Source organism: Dipodomys spectabilis, unplaced genomic scaffold (genome assembly GCF_019054845.1).
Source record: "Dipodomys spectabilis isolate Male_0828 unplaced genomic scaffold, ASM1905484v1 ptg000119l, whole genome shotgun sequence".
NCBI lineage: Eukaryota > Metazoa > Chordata > Mammalia > Rodentia > Heteromyidae > Dipodomys > Dipodomys spectabilis.
In genome coordinates this window covers 1443059-1468413 of record NW_024870796.1, presented here as the reverse complement: position 1 = coordinate 1468413, position 25355 = coordinate 1443059, and the positions used below count along the sequence as shown (strand labels likewise).

Below are 25355 nucleotides of genomic sequence, written 5' to 3'. Positions count from 1 at the left end.
TTATTACTAAGCAGGTCATGCCTGTGTCAGTCCATACTTTTGAGAACAGAAGAACACACACTGAAAAAAGAAACCTGCAGAAATTTCTGTGATTAATTGAACATTTTTGCTTATTGGTTTGTTGTTTTCTACCTGTATCTATTTTCCATAAAACAGCAGCATTTCAGTGTTGAGTAAAAGAACAAAAGACTATGGTAAGTATTCAGATGCCGGGTAGAAATATTTACCATCTCAGAAAACCACAACCAGCATTCCTATGTGTTTGGTTTCTACAGTTTGCCTATCTAGAATGAGTAATACTCCTAGCTGTCCAACAACCACACACAAAACTTCATATAAAGTCCCAAATCTGACGATAAAAAAAGAATATTCACTTAAGGATTTAAGTAGCCAAGATTTCTTTTTTACTTGGAAAAAAAAAAAAAAAATCACTTCAGAGTTGACCTCCATGTACAAAAGACAAGATCAATCAATCACATTTATCATTGGACACAAAGGATTTACCAAAGGCCTTTAAAAATAGTAACTAATGTCAAAAAGGAAAATTAATTTTAACTTCATTTCATTCATTATCAAGATCATACTTGCTTAACAAGGTAATTATACTATTGATACAAAACATACAGTATTTACACTTAACTGTACAAAATAATTTAATGTTTACAAAAATATTAGAATGCATAATTGACTGACACAGTCTTAAAGTAATTTCTTCTAGAGAAGTATATAGTAAGACCACCAATTTCCATTTCATTTCTTTTTTAATAAGTCAAAGAAAGGGTGCTGCAAGGCTTCATCCAAGGTAATTCTTTTGGTTGGTTCATATTCCAACATTCTTCGAACCAGGTCAAATAACTTCTCGTGTTCTTCATCATGACAGAGCATAAACTCCTGGGTGAAGAGGAGAATGCTTTGTTAAACAAGATACTGCTGATAGTGAAGACATTATTGTTCTTAATTTTTTTTGCGGGGGGATGCTGGGGGCCAGTCCTGGGGCTTGGACTCAGGGCCTAGGCACTGTCCCTGAGCAAAATTCTTTTGCTCAAAGCTAGCACTTTACTACAGCATCTCTTCTTGGCCTTTTCTGTTTATGTGGTACTGAGGAATTGAACCCAGGGCCTTCATGCATGCTAGGTAGGCACTCTACCACTCAACCACATCCAAGCCCTGTTCTTAATTTTCAATTTTGTCATTCTTTACCTTTAATGGTTTGCAGCGCCTCCTAACGTATCTCCCAGCAGAACTGTGCTCATCCCAATCAAGCTGGTTATGGTGAAAATACTTGCGTTTTCTACAAGGAGAAAAAAAAAGTCTGGATTAGTAAACAAAAGACCTGCTTCTTGGATCCACCAGGGAACAGGTGGATGCATAACCACCACTAAAAGTACAGAACATATACACCTGTTTATGATTTTTGAAACCCCTGCAACAATGATATATGACACTATATATAGTATCTTGTTTTCTCTAGGTTTTACTATATGAACTAAAATTGTTCCCAATTACCATATGTAAAACCCAATTACCATATGTAAAAATTACCATATGTAGGGCTGGGAAGGTGGCTCAGTGGTAGAGTGCTTGCCTTGCATGCATGAGGCCCTGGGTTCGATTCCCCAGCACCACATAAGCAAAAAGAAAAAAAGCCAGAAGTGGTGCTGTGGCTCAAGTGGTAGAGTGGTAGCCTTGAGCTGAAAAGCTGAGGGACAGTGCCCATGCCCAGAGTTCAGGCCCCACAACTGGACCCAAAAACAAAACAAAAACAAAAAAAAAAAATTACCATATGTAAACGCCTGCAATCCTAACTCCTCAGGGAGATCTAGAGGATTAGTTTGAGATCAGTCAAAAGTCTGAGATTCCCATCTTCAAAATAAACAGCAAAAAACTAGGCTGGAGGCAAAAAAAACCTGCTGCAGGCAACAAAAAAACCAATCCCTTATTGCTGTATGGCACAAAGCAGGAAATAGGTAAGGACAAGATTATGTCCATTACAATTCACATTCACCCAGAACCTTATTTGGACGAGATTAAGATGAATTCATATTGAGTTAGGTTTGGCCCTAACTCCAGCACAACCAGCTTTCTGAAGACGATGACGACAGGGAAATTTAGACACAGGGACAAAAACACATGAGAGAAGGCCGTGTGAAGACAGAGACCTCTGTCTTCATCTCCAAGATGGTCAGAAACCACCAAAGATGAGAGATAGCAAGGAACAATTTCTCCTAAGCCTTTCCATCTGAGCCTTCAAAGAGAACATGGCCTTGTTTGGACTTTTTGGACTTCCAGCCTATGTAACTCGGACAGAACTCTTCTCTGTTGTTGTTGAAGCCAAAATGATAAACAAAAGACAAGCAAACAAAGAAACCCCAGAGACTCCTGGACCTATTCCTATAAATTTTGATTCCACTCTATCTGGAGTGAAGCTGGAAGTCTTGCATGGCAGTACTGGAGTTTGAACTCAGGGCCGAGTGCTTGGTAGGCAAAGACTCTTACTAGCCCTTTTTGCTTTTCAAATAGTATCCTCATGTTTATGGCCAGGCTGGCGTGGATCATAAATCCTCCCATTTATGCTTTACTTTCAGCTGGGATGACAAACGAGCACCTTGTGCTCAATTTTTTATTCGTTTAGACTGGGTATTGTGAACTTTTTGCTTAGGTTGGTCTTGAACTACAATCCTCCTGATCTCTGCCTCCCAAGTAGCTGAAAGGTTTAAGCCACAGTGCCCTGGCCTGGACAGTAATCAAGGTGACTCATGTGGGTGGAGCTGGACACATAGGACATATCTGGGTCAGCAACACAGGTTAATTCCAATTCATGATCCAAAGAATATACTTTTTCAAATTCTATGTACTCTTTTTACATCAATTTAGGAAAACACATAACTCAAATATAAAAAACCAAAAATAACTTTTCATCATCATAAAACATCTTTTTAGGAAGGGGTAAGATGTATTTATAAATTAGTTATCACTAGTATAGACAATTTGTGTTTTTTGGTTTTTGTTTTGCAAAATCTAAAGCCCCTGTTGCTACCTGTAGTTTAAAAAGTGGCCACTATCCAAACCCTACACCAAGGTATTTATTTTTGTGCCAATTCTGAGGCTTGAATTCAAGCCTGGGCACTTGAATTTTTTGTTTTGTTTTGTTTTCTCAAGGCTAGTCACAGCTCCACTTCCAGCTTTTTGTGGTTAATCAGAACTAAGAGTCTTACCAACTTTCCTGCTCAGGCTGGCTTCAAACTACAATCTTCAGACGTCAGTCTCCTGAGTACCTAGGACTGCAAGCTACTGTTGCCCAGCCCAACCAAGGTATTTAGTCTTGAAACATACCTTGTTTTCTGAATCATGTGTGTTGGTATGGGTCCCAAAATCCGTTCCATCATTGCCAGATGTTCTTTACTGTCATGAGTCTAAAAATTTAAAAAAAATTCAGTACTTTCCATTTCCCTACACACATTACAAAAGTGAACACAGGAATATTATGCTGTTATACTGTTTGTACAAACTTCTTTGTACAACTACTTAAAGATAATAAAGTGTAAAAGAAAGATTATGCTGATATGAAAGGACACATCTAGTCACACTACACAATTCCCACTGCACAATTCTTCAAAGATTAAATACTCAGTGTGCTGTGTTGTCTAGTGTGAGATGGATTAGTGAAGTCCGAGCAGCATCTAAACAACTTATTTTTGCCAGTCCTGGGGCTTGAACTCGGGGCCTGGGACTTATCCCTAAGCTTCTTTTGTTCAAGGCTAGCACTCTACCACCAGAGCCACAGCACTACTTCCAGCCTTTACTGTTTATATGTTACTGAGGAAATGAGCCCAGGGCTTCATGCATGTTAGGCAAGCACTCTACCACTGAGCCACATTCCCAACCCCATTAATATGATTTAATGGAAAACTGAACAGCTGCTTTCATTTTTATTTCTTGAACTGTTTTAAGGAATGACCTCGGAAGTCCACTTATTTACAATGAATAATACCAGATAGTAAAAAGTCTCATTAATTCTCACAAAAGGTTAAGATACTAGCTCAAAGTCAAGAGTTCATAAGTGAGGAAAGCTGAGCAGTAAACTCCAAGGCTCATATTCTAATAACTACACAGTAACACACACTGGCTAGAGTAGAAGAGAAGCCAACATACGGCTAAGAATGCCATACTTCTGGAGCAGAGCCAGCAAATGTCCTCTAAATGGCCAGATAGTTAAAGCATTTTAAGCAGAGCTGCTCAAATGATTTCTACCCAGTCTCTTAAAAAACAAAAACAGAAGCCAGGCACTGGTGGCTCACGCCTGTAATCCTAGCTACTCAAGAGGCTGAGATCTGAGGATCACAATTCAAAGCTAGCTCGGGCAGAAAAGTTTATGAGACTCCTATCTCCAATAAACCACTAGAAAACCAAAGTGGCGCTGTGGCTTAAGCAGTAGAGGGCTCGCCTTGAGCTGAAGAGCTGAGGGATAGCGCCCAAACCCAGAGTTCAAGCACCATGACCACCAAAAAAAACAGAACAGGCCATCAGGCATGTTTTTTTGAAGTCATTATTGAGTGCAAATCTTTGTCCGGAGAGAATCTGTGTATAGTACTTTTTAAATCTATCAAATGCACACTGCTTTCCAAACATTAATGGTTTATCACTAGCTTCACCATTTTTGTTTTTGTTTTGGGAGACAGGATCTTACTACATAGTCCACCAACTTGGGATCCTTCTGCCTCAACCTCTCAAATGATGGGATTACAGGTCTGTACTGCCAGACCTGCTAGCTTTACTTCTCAAGTTTAAGTCTACAACTTTTTATTCACAGTATAGAATTAAAATCCTACCCTTAACTTGCTATAATTTCAAGCCAACACAAAAGATCAGGCTGGGATCTCCACAACTCTCTCAAACAAAGCAAAACTGAAGACTGGGTACCACAATGAAAACATTCTCTTTTTTCAATGCATTACCTAAGGCTTTCAAGACTTTTCAAATCCAGATATAGGTGAAACTTCATGGGAGGGGGGGTTGGCTACTTTTTGTTTTGCCAAATAATTTTAGTGTCTTTTCCTAAATGGAAAAATATATTTCTAGCCAGTATGTATTTTGAAAGCACTAACTTTGTGGATAAAAACAAGTATCTTTCAAAGGTACACAAGTTACATTGCCATAAATACTCTTAACACCAAACTTCTCTGACTAGATCTTGTATCTCTGCTCCTCTACATTTCTACTACTCCTTCTTCCTGACACACTTAAGACACCCCAGTTTTATGACCAGCTGTATAGAAATTCCCTATGTAATAGTACTCAGTGATTTCTCCTGTAAGGAAACAATTACCAACCTCCTCTGGGTGCTCCTAACAACTTGCTACATTGTTCCATTACAACAAACACAATCTTACAGTGTAACCAGTTTTCAAGTCTTTTGGAGGACTTCCAGGTGCTATTGGTAACAACTTCCAATCTAGAAATGCTTAAGCATCACAGATAGTGAATTTTTAAAGAGTAAAATAAACTTGTTGCTTCTGAATTCTTCTACAAAAAGAAATGATTCAACATTACAAATGCTGAGTTAAAACCTGCTACAGTAAAACTACTGATTTATGAAGGTCTATAATAAAGATAGGGACATGCATGAACCACCATCATACAAAATGAGCTGTGTCTACTTATTAACAGTAGAATTTCACTGAAATTCCAGAGAAGGATGACCATTTTGGGATATGCGTAAATTTTAACCTCAAGCATAGGGATGGAGTCTAAAACACAAACATGCCTTTAAACATTTAAAATTCATTATAAATTATTACATGAAATGGCTTAGATACGTACCTGAAAGACTGTGAACCCAAGGTAATATTCAATAAGAATGCAACCAATGCTCCAAACATCGCAAGGCTGAGACCAACCTAAAGCTGTTCAATAACAAATATTAAACACATTAATTATATTGCAACTTTTAAAATGCTAACATATGAAACCTTCCTTCTAGCTTTTTTGGTAGTTAACTGAAGATTATGAGCTCGCAGACTTATCTGCACAGGCTGGCTTCAACTTATGATCCTCAGATCTTAGCCTCCTGAGTAGCTAAGATTACAGGCATGAGTCCCCATTGGCTGGCTAAGGTTCACACATTTATAGCAACTGTTCAGCAAGACCTTATAGTCCATATGCTCTTATCAGGACAGTATTTTTTAACTTGAAGTGGAACACCTTATATAAAAAGTAAAAGGGTGACAATATTTTCCAGTATAATCTCTAAACTGCTGTCATGATGGGGAGCACTACTACTGAAACCTATGCTCATGATTGGTCTATGGACAAATACATGTTACTAGCACAAATATAGGTTTATTATTATCCTCAGAATGTAATTAAGTCTTCTATAACCAGCTTTAATGTGTAAACTTATTTCTCACATTAAAATAAATAGAAAAACTGTAATAGGAACTACCAACAATTTGACCTCCAGGCAAAAAAGAACAGACAAAATTTAAGTTCATAGAGTAGGAGTTATATTGTGTACACAATAATTTAGGTATGTTGATTCAGGCCTGTACTCAAAAGGTAGAGGCTACAATGAATTCCAGGACAACCTAGGCTACATAGCAAGATCCTGTCTCAAAAACAAAAAGAAAGGGGCTGGGAAGGTGGCTCAGTGGCAGAGCGCTTGCCTTGTATGCCTGAGGCCCTGGGTTCGATTCCTCAGCACCACATAAAGAAAAAAGCCGGAAGTGGCACTGTGGCTCAAGTGGTAGAGTGCTAGCCTTGAGCTGAGGGACAGCACCCAGGCCCAGAGTTCAGGCCCCACGAACGGACCCCCCCCCCCAAAAAAAAAGAAGACCAAAATATGTGACATACTAAAAAGATACAGAAAACAGAAAAAAAGAACTTCCAATGGCAATACTTTTCAGGAAAGAACAAAACACCTAATGTTCTTAAACCTATACTCAATTGGAAGAGAAGGGTAAATTATACAGATATTTTAGTCTTTAAAAATTAAATAGTTGGGCTGGGAAGGTGGCTCAGTGGTAAGGTGCTTGCCTTGCATGCATGAGGCCCTGGGTTTGATTCCTCAGCACCACATAAGCAGAAAAAGCTGGAAGTAGCTCTGGCTCAAGTGGTAGAGCGCTAGTCTTGAGCTGAAGGACAGCACCCAGACCAAGTTCAATCCCATGAAACACCTCCTCACCCCCACCTCCCCAAAAAAATAGTTGAGCCAGGCACCAGTGGCTCACACCTGTAATCCTAGCTATTCAGGAAACTGAGATCTAAGGATCATGGTTTGAAGTCAACCCAGACAAGAAAATCTGTAAGGCTCATCTCCAATTAACAACCAGAAAACTGGAAGTGGTACTGTGGCTCACAAAGTGGTAGAGTACTAGCCTTGAGCAAAAAAGCTGAAGGACAGCACCCAGGCCCTGAGTTCAAGCCCCACAACCAACTTTCACTAGCCTTGAGCAAAAAAAGCTCAGGACAGAGTCTAGGCCCAGAGTTCAAACCTCAAGACCGACATAAATAATAGTAAAATAACAAAGGGCATACTTGAAAAAATGATTTTTAGAAACATTACTAATCAAAAGCTTCATTAAATACTTCTGACTGGAGAATTCACTATGTTCATTTCAGAATGGACCTCAAAGTGGCAATCCTCCTTACTCTGCCTCCCAAAGATTACAGGCATATGCTAAACACACACACACACACACACACACACACACACACACACACACACACACACCATTATTTTTATTCACTTCTATGATGCCCCTCATTTGAATACAGTAGATACTATTAGAATATATAACATAACTGAGCTTTGGCTCAGACAAGTTTCCTTCTTTAACCCATCTCCTATGCCAGCTTTTCCCCAGGTGATTGAAACTTCTATAGCATATTATCCTCCAAGTGAAAATCACCTCTATTATCTAGAATTCCATCTTTCCTGCCATCTTACCTATTCAATCCCAACATCCAAGGCCTGCCCTCTACTTTAGCACCTCATTACATATTTTTCCCTCATCTACTTCTGCCTTCATCCTCAGGAAGGCTCTGTAAACACATTCTTCTCATCTCATGTCCAGATTCCCTCTCCTCAAGGCCAATGATTCTAAATTTCAGATTTATTCAAACTCTACCTTGCCTGGTCACATTTAGAACTTTCAGTACACCTGATCTGAAATACTGCCACTGTCTTTGACAAACTCTAACCCTTAGCCTTTATCTACTCCCAAGTTGGTCATCCTTGGCACTTTACCAGAACCATGCTTTAGTGACAGCACGAAAACAGGTACCAACTTCAAAATCACATAATTATGATGCACTTGTATATCAGAACCTGTTTTATGATCATGATTAACTTGTTCAAAACTCACCACCATTTGGAGTATCTTTCAAAAGTAGTATCACATTTCTATCACTTAGAAAAGTTTTTATAAGCAATGTCCACACATTTTTGGATAAAATTATGTTCCCATGTCCCATCCCTACCCTAATAAAATCTCTTTAATCACAGTACAAGGAAGTCTGGTGTTTACTGACCCAAAATGACCTCTGGAGCTCTGTAGTGCCGGGTAGACACCAAAGTACTGTGGTGTTCATCATCATATGTCGCACTTCCAAAGTCCACAACCTTGATATCTGTGTTCTTCAGGGTTCGTTCATCCCGTTTCTAGAAACAAGTACAATGAAACTCAATAAAGACAGAAAATATTTTATACTCAAAAGACTTACACATGAATTATCTTTTTTGTTTTGGTGCTAGGGACAAAAACCAGGGCCTAACGGATGAGATGCAAACACTCCTCCACTGGGCTACATCTGCAGCCCCAAAAGTACCACTTTGTCAAGTAAGTTCATAAAGAAGAAGAGTCTCTACCATTCAACCATCAACCTAGTCCTACTCTATTTATGGTTACCAAACAGGACATAGTGAGACTCAGAAGTGAACTTCCTCATTTAAGGATCACGAAGTTAAAGACCAAACCACCCAAACTAAAAGTCTGTAACTTACCATTTTAGAATTATATTTGACCACATAGTCAGATTTCACAAACAGTATATTTTCAGGTTTCAGATCTGTATGGGTTAATTTATTATGATGCAAAACTACAAAGAAAAAAGACATCATTAGCTTCACTTAGAAACGTACTGGTAATTGGGAGGGGAAGAGTATAGATAATGGTGAACATACGGGTCAAAGGAGGTTTACAAGATTTTCTGGTAGTTGAAAGTATATCAAGTATACTTACAATTTATTGACTGGCAGATCTGATAAGCCATCTGCCTGATGTGATCAATTTGAAAGGGCAGAAAGCTGTTTTCTTTAATGAAATCATAGGTACTAAGTCCCAGCAGTTCAAACACAATACAAACATGACCATGATGATCAAACCACTCTAGCATCTGGACACATCGGCTGGAATAGAGCAAAATGATAATTCAGTTTGAAGAATTGTTTATTTTGTAGTAGGATGGTTCCTGGTTCAAATTTATACTTACAAGACACTATTGGGATCAGTACTATTTAAATGTTCCAATACTTGGATTTCTGAACGAGCTGCTTCACGATAACGGCCTACATTTTTTACAATTTTCACCGCTACATGTAAGCCATCCCTTAAAAACAAGATGGACAATAGGTTAAAATCATGTATCTTCTTTTTTTTTTTTTTTTGTCAGTCATGGGGCTTGAACTCTGGGTTTTGGCGCTGTCCCTGCGCTCTTCAGCTCAAGGCGAGTGCTCTACTGCTTGAGCCACAGCGCCACTTCCGGTTTTCTAGTGCTTTATTGGAGATAAGAGTCTCATGGACTTTCCTGCCCAGGCTGGCTTTGAACCGCAATCCTCAGATCTCAGCCTCCTGAGTAGCTAGGATTACAGGCATGAGCCACCGGCACCCGGCAAATCATGTATCTTCTAAAGCACACTTATTTTCCTTTTTTGAAAAAGGTCTTGATAGATATCCATGGCTGGACCTGAACTTAGCCAAAGCTGACCTCAAATTGCCTCTGCCTCCTAAATACTGAGATTACAGACCTGCACCACATGCACAGGTAAAACAAATCCTATAACTGCCCTTTTTTTTTTTTTTTTGGGGGGGGGGGGGAGGGGTCTGGTCGTGGGGCCTGAACTCTGGGCCTGGGCGATGTCTCTCAGCTCTTCAGCTCAGGGCTAGCACTCTACCACTTGAGCCACAACGCCACTTCCGGCTTTTTCTTTTTGCTTATGTGGTGCTGAGGAATCGAACCCAGGGCCTCAGGCATACAAGGCAAGCGCTCTACCACTGAGCCACCTTCCCAGCCCAACTGCCCATTTTTCTAGGTTGTTTTTCTAAAATCACTTTTTAGAGCACTAGGTCCCATCTAACATCTTCTTAAAACATTCTGAGAAAATGTAATTTATATAAAGGATCAATTCCCCCCCCCCCCCTTTTTTTCTGCCAGTCCTGGAGCTTGAACTCGGCCTGAGCCCTGAGCCTCTCTGTGCTCAAGACTAGTGTTCTACCACTTGAGCCACAGCACCACTTCCAGCCTTTTCTGTTTATGTGGTACTGCCAAATTGAACCCAGGGCTACATGTATGTTAGGCAAGCACTCTACCACTAAGCCACATTCCCAGCCCAATTTCCTTAATTTTTACAAATATTAATGTTCCTAAAATTTTACACTCAAACTTCCTACAACATCCGTGGCTGGGGACTACATATGTATGGGCCATAACATCTCGTATGTGAATGTTTTGGATAACAATCTCCCTCTGATGTTCAGTACACATCTCAAAAGGATTGCTATAAAAGAGAAGCTGAGCCAGGCGTTGGTGGCTCATGCCTATAATCCTAGCTACTCAGGATTGAAATCTGAGGATTGAGGTTCAAAGCCAGCTGCGGCAGAAAAGTCCATGATATTCATCTCCAATTAACCACAGAAAAAGCCAAAAGTTGCACTGTGGCTCATGGCTTAAGTGGTAGGGTGCTGGCCTTGAGGAAAAAAGGAGTTCAGGGACAGTGGCCAGGCCCAGAATTCGAGCCTCAGGATGGGAGGAAAAAAAACAAAACAAAACAAAACCAACAACACAGACGTTGAAGATGCAGCTTAGTGGAGTGCCTATTTTTAATATTGGGCTAAATCGCCAATACCACAACGAAAAAAAATGTAATTAAAAATTATTTTTAGGGCTGGGTATCAGTGGATCACACCTGTAATCCTAGCTACTCAGGAGGCTGGCATCTGAGGATTGTGGTTTAAAGCCAGCCTGGCGAGAAAGTCAATAAACCACTAGAAAACCGGAAGTGGTGCTGTGGATTAAAGTAGTAAAATGCTAGCCATGAGTTAAAGAGCTCAGAGACAGTGCCTGGGCCTTGACAAAAGGCGCGCGTGCATGCGTGCGTGTGCGTGTGTGTAAATATATAAAATTTTAGGGTTGGAAGTGGCGCTGTAGCTCAAGTGGTAGAGCGCTCGCCTTGAGCTGAAGAACTGAGGGACAGCTCCCAGGCCCAGAGTTCAAGCCCCACAACTGACAAAAAAAAAAAAATATTTTAGGGTTGTAGGTATAGCTAGCTCAGTGATACGGGTACCTTCTAGGCAAGCACCACTCCTTGAGCTCAAACCTCAGTATTTTGGGGGCGGGGTGAGAGGGGGGGGAACCACATCAAACTACAGGAAGGGATAGTGGCTCAAGCCAGTAATTCTGTAATCCTAGCCTACTTCAGAGACAAAGATCAGGGGATCACAATTTGGTTCAAAGCAAAACAAAGTTCTCAAGATTCCATCTAAACCAATGGCTGAGTACAGTGGTGTACAACTGTTAACCCTGCTGAGGAAATACAATGGTATTTCCAGTAATGCAGGAAATCACAAGTAGGAGAATTCTACTTGAGTATAAAGTGAAACCCTATCTTAAAAATAACCAATACAGAACAGGGCTAGAGGCATGGTAGCACGGCTCAAGTAGTAGAGTACCTGCCTAGTAAGCTCTCAAGACCCTAGGTCAGTCCCTAGTTACCAGAAAAACTTGCGGTACTTGCCCTAACAAGTTCAATCCCTACAAATACAAGCTGAAACAAAACTCTTACAACCCAAAATTTTAAATAATATAGCCAAAAAGTTGTCTCGGTATTTCTATCTATAAAAATGTGAAAACGAGAACAGACATTGCTGTATATATATTGAGGTATTTATCTATGGATAGCTGTACAAAGCCCAACCATCTCAGTAAGATACTTCAAAAAACTTTTCAGAGTTGGGTGCTAGTGGCTCATGTCCATAATATCCTAGCTACTTAAGGAGACTGAGACCCAGAGGATCACTGTTCAAAGCCAGCCTGAGCAGAACAAAACAACTTTTCATGTCTGTAAATATAGTTCTACTTTTATCAATATTATTCACTGGGATACTTTTATTAAATAGTAAGTGACTAAAATCTCAGAAAAGTTTAAAAGTAGGTTAATAAGGACAACTGGTGAAACCTCAATGAGAACTATGTATTAAAGTTTGATGTTAAAATTTGAAAATATAATGTATATATAAAAAATGAAGCAAATATAGTCAAATGCTAATGTTTAAGGAATATAGTCAGTATATTTGGGAATTCTTTCAACCATTTTATCAACTTTTTTGTAAGTCTAAAAACATTTCAACATATTATAAAATTCAACCATTTTTGCATTTTTGAGTGATAATACAGATGCTTTATTTTTAAACTCTTGCTTTCAATAAGCTGGAAATCATTCTGATCACCTTAATTTATGATACATTCAGATACCATTTAGCAAAGTGCAGTTTCACTATATTCTTTTAAGATGTTCCTTACAAAAGATGGAACACTGGGAGGAAGGTAAAATAAGGCAGCAGGTCAATCACAAACAGGTTAGCATGCCTCATTTAAAGAATTTGGAGGAAGTGGCGCTGTGGCTCAAGAGGTATAGTGCTTGCCTTGAGCTGAAGAACAGCACCCAAGCCCAGAGTTCAAGCCCCAAGACCAACCAAGAAAAAAAAAAAATTTGGACTGGAATACCCAGTGCTCTTTCAAACGAGGAAACTTTGTTGTTTTTCCCTGGGTTCAGTTGCTGGGATTCCCTTCTTTCGCTTTGTGTGATTTCTTCTGGACATCTAGAGTCGAGATACTAGGCAAATGTGTCTATCACTAAGCTACATTCCCAGCCCTTCCAAGTTAAAATGACTCTAGTACCTTAGTTTTACATGACATCATACCTTACACATTTCAAAAATGCCAGTAATTAACCATAATTAGAAAACAAATAATTTGAATCTTATTCTTTAGGCCTTTAAAGTAATACAGTTTAGAAAGCTAGCTTTAATATGGGTACTTTATTAGGTTAGTCTAATTTGCTTTATTGTAACCCCAAAATAACGAATTCTCTTACAGAAGGCCAAAAGCCCAAGTTGTGGGACTCTTTACTTGAAGGAGTTCATCTACTGAATGAACTCTATTTGATAGAACGCGTTAGCATTTAAAAAATCACATCTAAGCCAGGCTCCAAGTGGCTCACGCCTATAATCCTAGCTACTGAGGCTGACATCTGAGGATCACGGCTCAAAGCCAGTCTGGACAGGAAAGTCCCTGAGCCTCTTATCTCTAGAAAACCGGAAGGGGCACTGTGGAGAGCACTTGCCTTGAGCTAAAGAGCTGAGAGACAGCATCCAAGCTCAGAGTTCAAGCCCCACCACTGACCAAAAAATAAAAAATCACATCTAGTTCAAGGTCGTTGTCATCCTCTACCCTGCCCCCCTGTCCTGGAGCTTGAACTTAGGGGCCTGGGCACTGTCCCAAGCTCTTTTTGCTCAAGACTGACCACTTGAGCCACAGTGCCACTTGCAGCTTTTTGTAATCGGAGATAAGCGTCTCACAAAATTTCATGCCTTACAAACTTTCATGCTTGGGCTGGCTTTGAACTATGATCGATCCTAAGATCTCAGCCTCCTGAGTAGTTAGCCACCAGCACCTGGCAAGTTCAAGGTATTTTGTTGGATATTTTCTGGAAAAACATATAGCCAAGTATAACTTTATTTCAATTATGAGACCTTCCCCATCAAAAATGACCAGAATGTTCATAAAAGGAAATAGCAACAAACTTACATGGCATGATCAATGCACTCTACAACTTTGCCAAAGGCCCCTTCACCCAAAGTGTCCACGATTTCATCTAAGTAAGGGAGAGAAAAAGAGGTATAAGTACCTAAGTACAAATTATCTAGTTACTCAAACAATGAATGCTTGTGGAATATTTTCAAATGATCTCTATCAAAGCATAACTAAGGTTTCAGCACTCAAATTATGTTATTTCAGCTGCTACAAAAACAATTAGATACAGCTATCTGTCTTGCTCTAATCTCAAATTCCACTGATTATCTTGCAACTTTAGAGTAGATATATTTAAATTATACAGAAAAGAAGAAATACAAAAGAACAAATAAACCCACAAAAAACAAAACAAACAAGCAATGAAGAGTTCTTTAGCCCCCCGCTGACAAACTATTCTTAAAAAGATTATTCTGTCTGCAAAGTTTAAAAAGTGTTGAAAAATATTCTATACATCTTGCTCTTAGAACGTCTCCACTTTGACAGATCAGGTGACCCTCCTCATCATCCTCTATACTCCTGGATCTTTTCCTTCGGTGGCTCTTCTGGAACCGGCAAGTGGGCAGCACCAAGATCGTCCAGCCAATCAATATATCAGAGTGAATTCAGGGCAGAATACGCAATTCATTCAGCGGGGAGATATTCAGGCATTCAGATAAGCACCAGGCCACGAACAGTTGGCAGGAGCAATTTCAAATTCAGTCCCCAGAAATTCACAGGGCACAGTTTATGTTACAGAAGAAAAACATGGCAAGGAACAGATTTTCAGATAAGATACTTAAAGTGGCAATAGAAAAAACATCACAATTGTCTCTTTAAAATATTGATTTAATTGAAGTCTGAAATTTAAAGAATGCAATGTCATGATTTACTAATCTCTTGCTCTATCATATGCTGTGAGATGAAATGTCTAGTTCGTAAAAAAATGTTTAAAACGTCATACTTAGTTGAAATTGTCCTTACTTAGCAACATTTAAATATACACATGATTATAGTAAAAGGGGGAAATAAAGGCTAGCTCATTTCAGTGTTCAATCTAATAATATTATTTGTACTGAAGGAAACTCAGGGTGGAAAACTAAAAAGTGTACAGATTAAACAAGTGAACATGTCAGAGTTACAGCAGAAAAAAAAAAGCTGACTTTTAAAATACATTTCCCATTTAACACCCATCTTCACAATGTCAACGGACTTAGATGCAGAAGATGAGCTATGGCCTTTGTGGCACTGATACACAATAGTGCAACTTTCTCTATTTGGTTCCAAATATCAGTAAAGAGGTTTCTTTCAAAGTAAAAAAAAAAATTTAAGTTGAAAGAAATCTGGATGCTTCATTTTTATTTAAATGGTATACTATATAAACACAAAAATAAGATACTTTTACTATTAAAAATCAACAAACTCATGACTTAATTTGCAGAATATGAGTAAATGTGGGCAAATAAAAGCTAGCTAATATACAGATCAGCTATGAGAATGTACAGTATCCTTTAAGGATTCAAGTACATACATAAATTTTAATATATCCAAATAATATTTTACATATAAAGAACTTTTAGAAATTTATCAGCTCCTTAAGAGTTTTTATATACAAATAAGAATCCACTCAAAATAAAAACGAAATCAATCATACCGAATGTGACTGATGACTTGAACAGTGTCTATTACGCTTCCTTTTAGGACTGCTTCTCCTGCTTCGGACCGAAGATTTACTGCAGTGAATTCGGTAAGTGCTTTCAATGTCTCTATGATAATGTCTAGGAACATATCCTTCACAGTAGTCATTTCTGTATTCATCAACGTATCTCCGATCCCGGTAATCTCTCTCATTCAAAGACCTTGCTTCTAAATAATGACTGCAAACACATTAAAGGATTTCAAATTATTCTCTTTACTCTGGAATTAAGTGCTTCAAAATAAAGACACTCAAGAATTCTTTGTTTAATCAGCTAACTCAATAAAAGAAAAATTCAAATTGAGTTAAAATGTAGACCTATGCAAAGCTTAAGAAATAACTTTTAACCAACAAGCAAATGGGTTCGTTCTTTATTATAAAAATGCTGTCAAGTATATCACATCAAGGAATAAAATTTAAGTCATACTGTTTAGTGTTTACTTGAGTAAATGTTCCTTTACCTTCTAGAAAAAGACCAAAAAATACCACTAAAGTGCTCTTCTGAAATTCAATCTTATGATATGTACCTTTTAAAACTTAGTTTCCTTTTCCTCTCTCAAAACCAACACAGGGGAGGCAAAACAGGATTCCTTTCTCTTTTAATGTAAGTGCATTTAGGTATTACTGGCACACACAGAGAATTCTTTCATGCAAGGTGTCTTACAGATAGGAGCCTTTCTAGCCCTTTCATTTGACGAATGACAAAACTAAAATCCCTAAAACAACATGCCATGGTTGTAAAAGCACATCCATGCAAAAACTGAGGCATTTTTGAACTGCTATTATACATTACCTTTTCTGTCTCCTCTCCTCTTTGTATTTCTAAGATGGTACTCCTACAGTAGACAATATAGCTTTTGAGAACTGCCTAAGTGTGGTGAAGACATCTTAAATATGTCTCCCACAAATGAGAAAGGGATCCTGAAATTGCTTACCCAGATTACCAAAGTCCCACTACTTTTTCCTCCACATCTCTAACTTCCTGTCATTTCTGCTTGAGAAATACAATAGAAAAAAGATCATTATCTAATGTTTAGATCTACAGATCCCTTGAGATCTGATGCAAGTTGTGGACGTCCTCTTCCCAAAAAATATATTTGGCAAGGAATTTCATAGAGATATAGAACTTAGAAAATCAATGGATTCCAGTTAAGTAGCCTTGATCTGATGGAAAAAGTGGCCCAGTTCCCCTCCCCCTCTCTACCTGGGATGAGTGTCCTCTTCAACAGAGTGCGAAGCTTCAAGAGGGATGCACATGGAGCACTGAGGGAGAGAGGGGACACCTGCCCAGTCAGACAACAAATGAACTAAAATAATCCTGACAAGCAATGGAGTGACAGATGTTGCCTTGATCGCCCTTACCAACCCCGCTCCATGCCCCAGATATGCTATCATTCTCTCTCCCAGGATGCTGTTCTAGGTAGAAATAAAGGGAACATCTCTAAAACTACTACCTATCAAGGTTGGCATCTAACTCAGTCTGGGGCGATGTAAGAACCTTTTCTTATTTTTATTATATATTTTAAGCTCTAACTAGTAGAAAAACAAGTCAGATTATTTATTAGGGCAAGCTGTGGTCTAAGCCAGTAGTTTTGAAACTGTCAGGGAGAGATCTCCACAAGCTAGAAATTAATATATTCCATAGAGCTTTCTGTTTAATTCTGTATGTAATTTGATCCATAAAAGGTCAAGAATCTTTCCATGAAAAAAGTACTTAACACTAATAATCTTTATATGGACTACACCATAACATTGGAGTTCGTGATAATACAAAAGAAATACAGTAACAAAACATAGTGACTATAATACCATCAGATAAACTAAACTGCTAAGAACCCTTTCAATCTACAATGCCAAGGTTTAAAGATTTGATAAAGCCCATAGAAGTAAACAAGTAGAAAAAAATGGACTGATTTAACTTTCAAAATTATTCACTAAATGACCTGTAAATATTTTATTGTGGTCTTTCAAAAAGAGCCAAAACTATGGTACACTGGTGGCTCATGCCTGTAATCCTAGCTACTCAGGAGGCTGAAATCTGAGGATCATGGTTCAAAGCCAGCCTGGGCAGGAAAGTCCGTGAGACTCATCTCCAATAAACCACCAGGAAACCAGAAGTGATGCTGTAGGCTCAAGTGGTAGAGAACTAGCCTTGAGCTGAAGAGCTGAGGGACAACCCCCAGGCCCAGAGTTCAAGCCCCACAACTGACACCAAAAAAAAAAGCCAAAGCTGATGAGAGTACAGGCCTTGGTTTTAATTTCTACACAACTCCTGTAGGAGACAAAATTATGTTAGGCAGAATCCATGCCAACAAAATAATAATTTGATACTACTCACATAAAAATAAGGCCTAACAATATGGGAAATGTTCAAAGGCTACACAAGTGTTCAGAGTCAGAATAGGCAAAGAACTCAATCATGAAATGGCTAGGAAAGCACTCATGACAAAGATAGAAATAGAGGTATCCTAAAAGGAGGCCAAGCAGTGGATAAAGTACTAGGCAGAAAGAAATTTCAGAGGATAAAAACTGCCATCTATCTCACATTTACATAGCACCTCCAGCCACAACTACTTAAAAGAAGAATCTGTCTACGTGTTACTCAGGATATAGTGAGTAGACAATTCCAGCAAGCGTAATTTTCACCTAGGAAAATACAGACCAATTTCTCTCATTAAGAATAAATCATTAAAAGCCTTGTAGATGTGTCTAGCTAACAACTATTTCTCAAAGGATGGTCTGTTTAGTAACAATATTAAACATAAATCTTTTATTAAAAATGATGTAAGGCCTCTGATTATACTCACTAAATCTAAAGCTGATCATCTGAATTTTAAACATACCTCAAAAAAGTCATTCCTATTCCAATAGTTTTGAGAATCTTGTTTAACATTTGATACCTGACATTTAAAAAAGACTTATTTAAGGGTTTTGACAATATATAAAAATGTTCTTTACTGCTAACACTCATGCATCATCTCAGTATACTGTGCCTAATGATTAATGAAAGGACCAATCAGAAAAAGATGACAGTTAAAATAATTACACATAGAAAAAGTATTGTAAATCAGTAAAAAGTTCATCTGGTCCATAAATATGTTACAGTAAACAAAATCTATCAATTTTAAAATTCAAACACTTTTAAAATTCTTGACCTTTAAAATGGCCAAGAATGGTGACAGCATGAAAGAATACATTGTCTATAATTTGGCATTAGCTTTCCTAGAGAAAAAAAAAAGTCAAAGTGCACCAAGAATCTTTTAAGAGTTCATATGCTTTAACCTGAAAATGCCTCTTCTCAAGAGTCTACTTTCGGGAAACAGACAAAAGATCTGTATGTTCACAGATATTTTAAGAGCAAAATAATTTACATGAAATAGTGGTACATGACAATTGTACTACAGCTGCCTGCCTTATTCTTTTCTGCATTTTTAGTTTTGTTTATAAAATCATCCTTATAAAATCCTTCAAAAAACTATCAAAATATTCTAGGTTATTGTGAACAATTACTATCAAAGCTATCTGGTGTCACTGTCAAAGAAAGATTAACACATTGGCTTGACATATTAATATGTTTATGCAATTAGCTATGAATATGTACTAGCTGTCATCCCTCAAATCACTTCCTTTCTACATGTACAATGTTTAATAACCTATAAACAGTGCTATGTTTCAGGCTTCATGAGACTTGTTTTGTACTTATTAGTAATGAAGTTCAGATTTTTTTTTAATAGTATAATGGATATTAATTAGCTCTGGTCATTGAAATCCTGAGATAAACTTTCTCCTTTCCCTTATGTTTAACTATTTGATAAAATATGTTAAATTGGCTCAGCCTACAAATCACTTGATTATTTGGCAGAGCAAATCTGTATAGCACAATAAAGTATAGCATACTGTTTTTAAAAGAACACCAGTTAACTAATTTAGAAATCAATCTAATAAACAGTCCCAAAGAACATCTGCACAAAGGAGAAGAAAACAACAAAACAAAACAAAAATGAGAAAGGGAAATCAATGGAAATCAATGGAAGACAGAAACTCTTAATTAACCTGTGATCTTTAAGATTTCCTTATTACTGTATACAAGTATTCTTCTAGTAAGAAGAAACAGGACACATGCTACTTGTCAACACCTTTTCCTAAATTACCAGCAATTACCTGTATAAAGGAGTAATTCTTAGAATAAAGCTAAAAATAGTCCAGACATTTTTTTTAATTTCTAAAACTTCCCAGTTATATTCTATAAATATAACCTGTAGAACATAAATGACTAATCTCAATGTACTTAACAGTCTTGAAGAGTATGTGCTTTTTTCCCCACCTGGATTAACCCCATCTCATTTGCAAAAACAATGAGCACCTCAACATAAATGTCTCTCACTTCTAAGTTAGACACTCACTGAATATTACACATCACGATTGTTGAACATTTATGTTACTGAATATATTTTTCTGCCTGGGTTTTTCATTGTTTTTGGTATTTCGGTGATGCTGGGTATTACATCCAGAGCCTCACACATGCTAGGCAAGTGCTCTATGAGCAATGTTATACCCTACCCTTGAATATGTGTTTCATGCACTTACTAATCAACTGTCCCCAGTACTCCCAGACAGCTTCAGACATAACAACAAGAACTTTATTTGGCCTTAGCCAGCACTTGTAAAAACTCTTCTACCACAGGCACTGAAAACTTTTTGAATACTTGTTTCCTATATGCTAAAATAACATGACAGATGAAAGCTATGTAAGCAAAATGACAAATTATTAAAACTTTTAGGGCTAAAATGCTTAAGAATAATTTACCAATCGGTGTCTTTAAACTGATGATATGGTTTACAGTGCCTGTTCTCCTGTGTACTGCTGTGAGATCTCCTCTTCCGTTTGTGACTTCCACTGTAGCTTTCATGTCCCCAGCTTTCTCTGCTATCCCAATCAGGGCAGTGAGTTCGTTTGGAATGCCGCATCTGTTAACCACAAGGGAAAAAAAGAGCTGTAAAGGCTAAAGATGGTTGATTATATGTATTAAACATTATGTAAACATCCAGCACATGAATGCATATGGGCTCACAAAGTACAAAGCACTATCCTACTCGTCTGTCAAACAACTGAGTAGCACAAACCTAGTATTAAATGTTGGATTTAACATTATGAGACTTTCATACATTTTCTTTCAATTCTTGTACAACCAGGATAAATTCTCATGTTGGTGCCTTTGAAAATAACATTCATTAGCCTGTTTCTTAAAAGTTTTTTTAAAATGCCAGGTGTGTGTGGCTCACGCCTGTAATCCTAGCTACTCGGGAGGCTGAGAGCTGAGGATCATGGTTCAAAGCCAGCCTGGGCAGGAAAGTTTGTGAAACTCTCACATTCAATTATAAACAACAGAAAACCAGAAGTGGCACTGTGGATCAAGTAGTAGAGCGCTCTCCTTAAGCTGAAGAGCTGAGGGACAGTGCCCAGGACCAGAGTTCAAGCCCACGACCAACCCCTCCCCCAAAATAAACCCACAAAAAACAGTATTATAATTTTTTGCTGTTACCTATTATTTATCTGCATTTCCTAGTTACTGGTATTCTATTAAAATGTTAATAATGGGCTGGGAAGTTGGCTCAGTGGTAGAGTGCTTGCCTCAAATGCATGAGGCCCTGAGTTTGATTCCTCAGTACCACATAAGCAGGAAAAAGCCACCAAGTGACGCTGTGGCTCAAGTGGTAGGGCACTAGCCTTGAGCTGAAGAGCTGAGGGACAGAGCCCAGGCCCAGAGTTCAGGCCCCATGACCAACCAAAAAAAAAAAAAGTTAATGTTACAATGTGAGCCGACTTAAAGATAAATAATATCACAATTGTCCATGCAGCTTTGGCAAAGAATAGCCAAAATAACTAAAGTAAGAGAAATGGGTATCTCCAATATGGGAAGTGACTTTGGTTTAAAAGTTATTAAGGCTTCTTTTCTCAAACTGTATAGAGTTCCTCTAAATCCTAGAATGAATCCAAGCTTTGAAAGTATCAGAGGAAGTGGATAAGAAATGATACTCAACAGAGGAACTGAAAAGAAACCAAAAGGTGATATTTACTCTCAGAATTTACTTTTTGGGAAGTGGCGCTGTAGCTCAAGTGGTAGAGCCTTGAGCTGAAGAGCTGAGGGACAGTGCCCAGGCCCAGAGTTCAGACCCCAGGACTGACCAAAAAAAAAAAGAATTTTTTGGATCATCTTGCAGCAGTGTGTGTGCGCGCACGCACGAGAGAAAGGGGGGGAGGGAGGAAAGGAAGGGGGAAAAGGGAAGGGGGAGGGAGAGTCCCTGTCCCCTGAGGCTTTAACTCAGGGCCTGGACATTGTCTTTGAGCTCTTGAGTTCAAGGCTAGCACTCTACCACTTGAGCCACAGCTCCATTTCCAACTTTTTTTTTTTTTTTTTTTTTTTTTAGTGGTTAACTGACAGTCTCAAAGAGTCTTTCCAGGCTGGACTGGCTTCGAACCTCAATCCTCAGATCTCATCCACCTGAGTAGCTAGAATTACAGGCATGAGCCACCAACATGGCCCCAGGGCAATTACTCTTAAAAGTAAAATCTAATTGTAGTAGATCTGAAGAGTGTGTGTGTGGAGTGGGGGCAGGGGAACGGGAGGAGACTATGAGAAAAGTAGCCCAGAAAGATTCTCTCACGGAGGCATGTCAGTGACACCAGACCATAATGGTGACAATTTCCAGACTCCATCTACAACCTCCATCTGCAGCCTGGGTTCCTTCCAGGGCTTATCACTCAAACAATTAACTCCCCACTTTAATACTTTTCCGAAACAGTTAAACTTCTAACAAGGAAGTCCAAACTCTGCTAAGACTTTAAATGGCAAAAAGCATTTCACAACTCAGAGAAGAAGCTGGAACAGGTTAAAATGGATCAAAACCAATCTAGTTAGCCTGTTACTGAGAAAGAAGCAAACAAATCAAGTAAAAACTTAAATGATTTCAACTGGATGAAAGCCTTTGAATGGAGGCAGCTTCAATTCTCTTGGGAAGTTTTCCCTAAGAGACGCCTAATGACTTAAATTCTATGTCCATCAGGCAACCTGTTAATGTGGCCTGTCTTGTCCTTGACTTTAAAAAAGAAAAAGCACTGACTAAACAAAAGTCTTATTAGCCTTTTAAGCTTCTCACTGACACACAGGGAACATTCAAGTGTGATCTAGTCACAGTCACTTCACTACGACAAAGTAAAGTAACATTACAAATTACTCAGAACAAAAGCAAAACAATGTTTCTTCAAAAAAGCCTACAGAATTTCTATCAGTGAAATCCTTCCCAATCCTTCACTTATCAAAAGTGTAACTCAAATTAGTTACTTAGCCTGAGTAAGTTCTCAGTTCTGAGGACTGGATGTAGGAGCTCTATTACTGGACTACAGACACATCCCCTCATGCACTCACTGTTAAAATAACTACAAGCAAAATTACAGCTTCCAATGATGACTAAGGGTAATTACTATAGCCACCCATTAGACAAGTTTTACAAGATATCTGTGATTGCTTTGTTTTTTTTTTTTTACTCTTCTATCAGTCTCTTACAAGGTAAAATTCTCAAATTATCAGTTATTAATAAGCAAACATTAAAATGAAGTTTCTTGTGAGAGCCCAAAATTATTATTTCTCTCATCTGGTTCATTATTTGCAATTTAACTCAGTTGGTGGTCCCAGTGTTCATGTCCTTCCCTCAAACCATCCTGGCTCCCAGCAATGTTCAGAAATATTTTCATAGGAGGCAAAGAGCAGATTCCCAGATCCAATTTTGAAAGGGCTCCTTCGTACACAAAGAAAAACTACCTACAATTATTACAATACCTAAAGGTCTTTTTAATCCTCCATGTGCTAGGACTACTAGTTATTTTCAATAAAAGCATGAGACACAATGGACATGTGTATATATTTATATATTCGTATTAGAAATCGGTTTCTTATCACTCTTTTTAGACCTCATGAAAAGAGCAAACTTGACAACTTTATGATATGCATGTACACGGCTTAAAAAAAAAAACCCAATATGTTAAAAGACGATGGAAGGTCTTTTTTTTTTTCTTTTTTTGTCGGTCGTAGGGCTTAAACTTTGGGCCTGGGCGCTGTCCCTCAGCTCCTCGGCTCAAGGCGAGCGCTCTACTATTTGAGCCACGGCGCCACTGCCGGTTTTCTGAGTGTTTTTTTATTGGAGATAAGAGTCTCACTTTCCTGCCCGGGCTGGCTCGGAACCACGGATCCTCAGATCTCCGCCTTCTGAGTAGCTAGGATGACAGGTGTGAGCCACCACCGGCGCCCGGCTGATGGCAGGTCTCTTCAAGTTTACATTTCAAAAATGAGGAACCGGAAGGCCGTGGGGTCACCGAAGAAGCACAAGCCACCCGAAGACAGACAGCTTTAACCAAAACACCGGGTGACTTGCCAGTTTCGTTTGCAGGGCCAGCAACCGGGGGGGGGGGGGGGGGGAGAGGAGGGGAAGTCGTCGAAGACATTGCAAAACTAAGAAATAACTCCGTTTCTGCAACAATGGTAGAGGGCCCCACCTCTGCGGTAAGATGCGCACACGCCTTTAGCACCAAAGGGCGAAAACTCCCCCTGTTTTTCACCAGGTGGATTCCCCAACACCTGGATTCGCCCCGTTTCCACCATCTCCCCCCCACCCCGCTCTCCCCCCCCCCCCGCCCCGGGCACTTGGCCAGGGCTGTTGGCACACACGCTCAGGGACAAGGACAAGACGTTCGACTCAGGGGAGCCTCAGAAGTCACAGGCGGCCTGGCCCAGGGCCGCTGGACCCAGGCCAGCCTCGGGAACGCGCCCCCCCCCCCCCCCCCCACCGCAGTGGATTCTCGACGGCTTCGGGCCTTCAGGCCGAGCTAATCAAGAGCCGAGCTCGTCAACCGGAAGCGTGAGGCCAAGCCAGGTCTCCCCCCCCCCCCCCACCCCGAGCCGCGCCGTCTTGGGCTCCCACAGCAGGGCCTGCTGCCGAACCGCGCCGCCCGGGAAACTTTAGGGGTCTGAGGCCACCGGCTGGGCAGTGCCCCGCGGGAACCGCCAACCTCAATCCCCAGTGGCCAAAGTCGGAACTCGGGGACGGGCCACCCACACCTGGCTCCCACACCTCAAGAAAGCTCGACAGCCGCCCCGCCCGACGCTTCTCCCCGGAAGACTTACCTCCGTAAAAGCAAAAGGCCTTTTGGCCGAGAAATGTCGCCAAACCGCCGTCGCGCCAGTCCGGTCGCTGCGACAAACACCGTACAAAATGGCGGCTGCGCCGTCGCCCTATAACCCCCTAAGGCGGCTTCTAGCTCCACCCACGCCGCGCGAACGCGCCTGCGTCACAGAGTCCCGCGCCCACCCACAGCTCGTAGAGGACGTGCTCCTATGACGTGGAGGGGCGCGGCCTGGTTGCTCCGCACTGCGGCTGCGCGGTTCTAGGCCGCACAGGGCCCCGCATGATATATATATATATATATTTTTTTTTTTTTCATATATATTCTTAAATCTAGGGTTGACTGTGGCACGTATCTGCCTCCTATTCGGGTCGGGGTGCGGAACTCCACAGCCGAGCCATCCTGTGACCCATTTTC

General features: G+C 39.7%; 1 protein-coding gene across 3 annotated transcripts; it reads right to left on the bottom strand.

The window, feature by feature from the left end:
* Positions 1-381: 381 nt before the first annotated feature.
* Positions 382-25097, bottom strand: Clk4 (CDC like kinase 4). 3 transcript variants are annotated; one of them, XM_042688784.1, is made up of 13 exons: positions 24940-25097; positions 20568-20728; positions 15719-15941; positions 14540-14630; positions 14083-14149; positions 9490-9606; positions 9240-9406; positions 9002-9096; positions 8530-8659; positions 5821-5903; positions 3334-3413; positions 1201-1291; positions 382-891 (listed from the first exon to the last, which is right to left on the bottom strand). In XM_042688784.1, exons 2-13 carry the CDS (start codon positions 20726-20728, stop codon positions 751-753), a joined length of 1446 nt encoding a protein of 481 aa, XP_042544718.1. In that variant the 5' UTR covers positions 24940-25097; the 3' UTR covers positions 382-750. The 3 variants fall into 3 exon arrangements, with proteins under 3 accessions (XP_042544718.1, XP_042544720.1, XP_042544721.1); XM_042688786.1 differs by lacking the exon at positions 24940-25097 and adding an exon at positions 16965-17023 and having other exon boundaries at positions 20568-20657; XM_042688787.1 differs by lacking the exons at positions 14540-14630; positions 20568-20728; positions 24940-25097 and having other exon boundaries at positions 15719-15808.
* Positions 25098-25355: the final 258 nt, after the last annotated feature.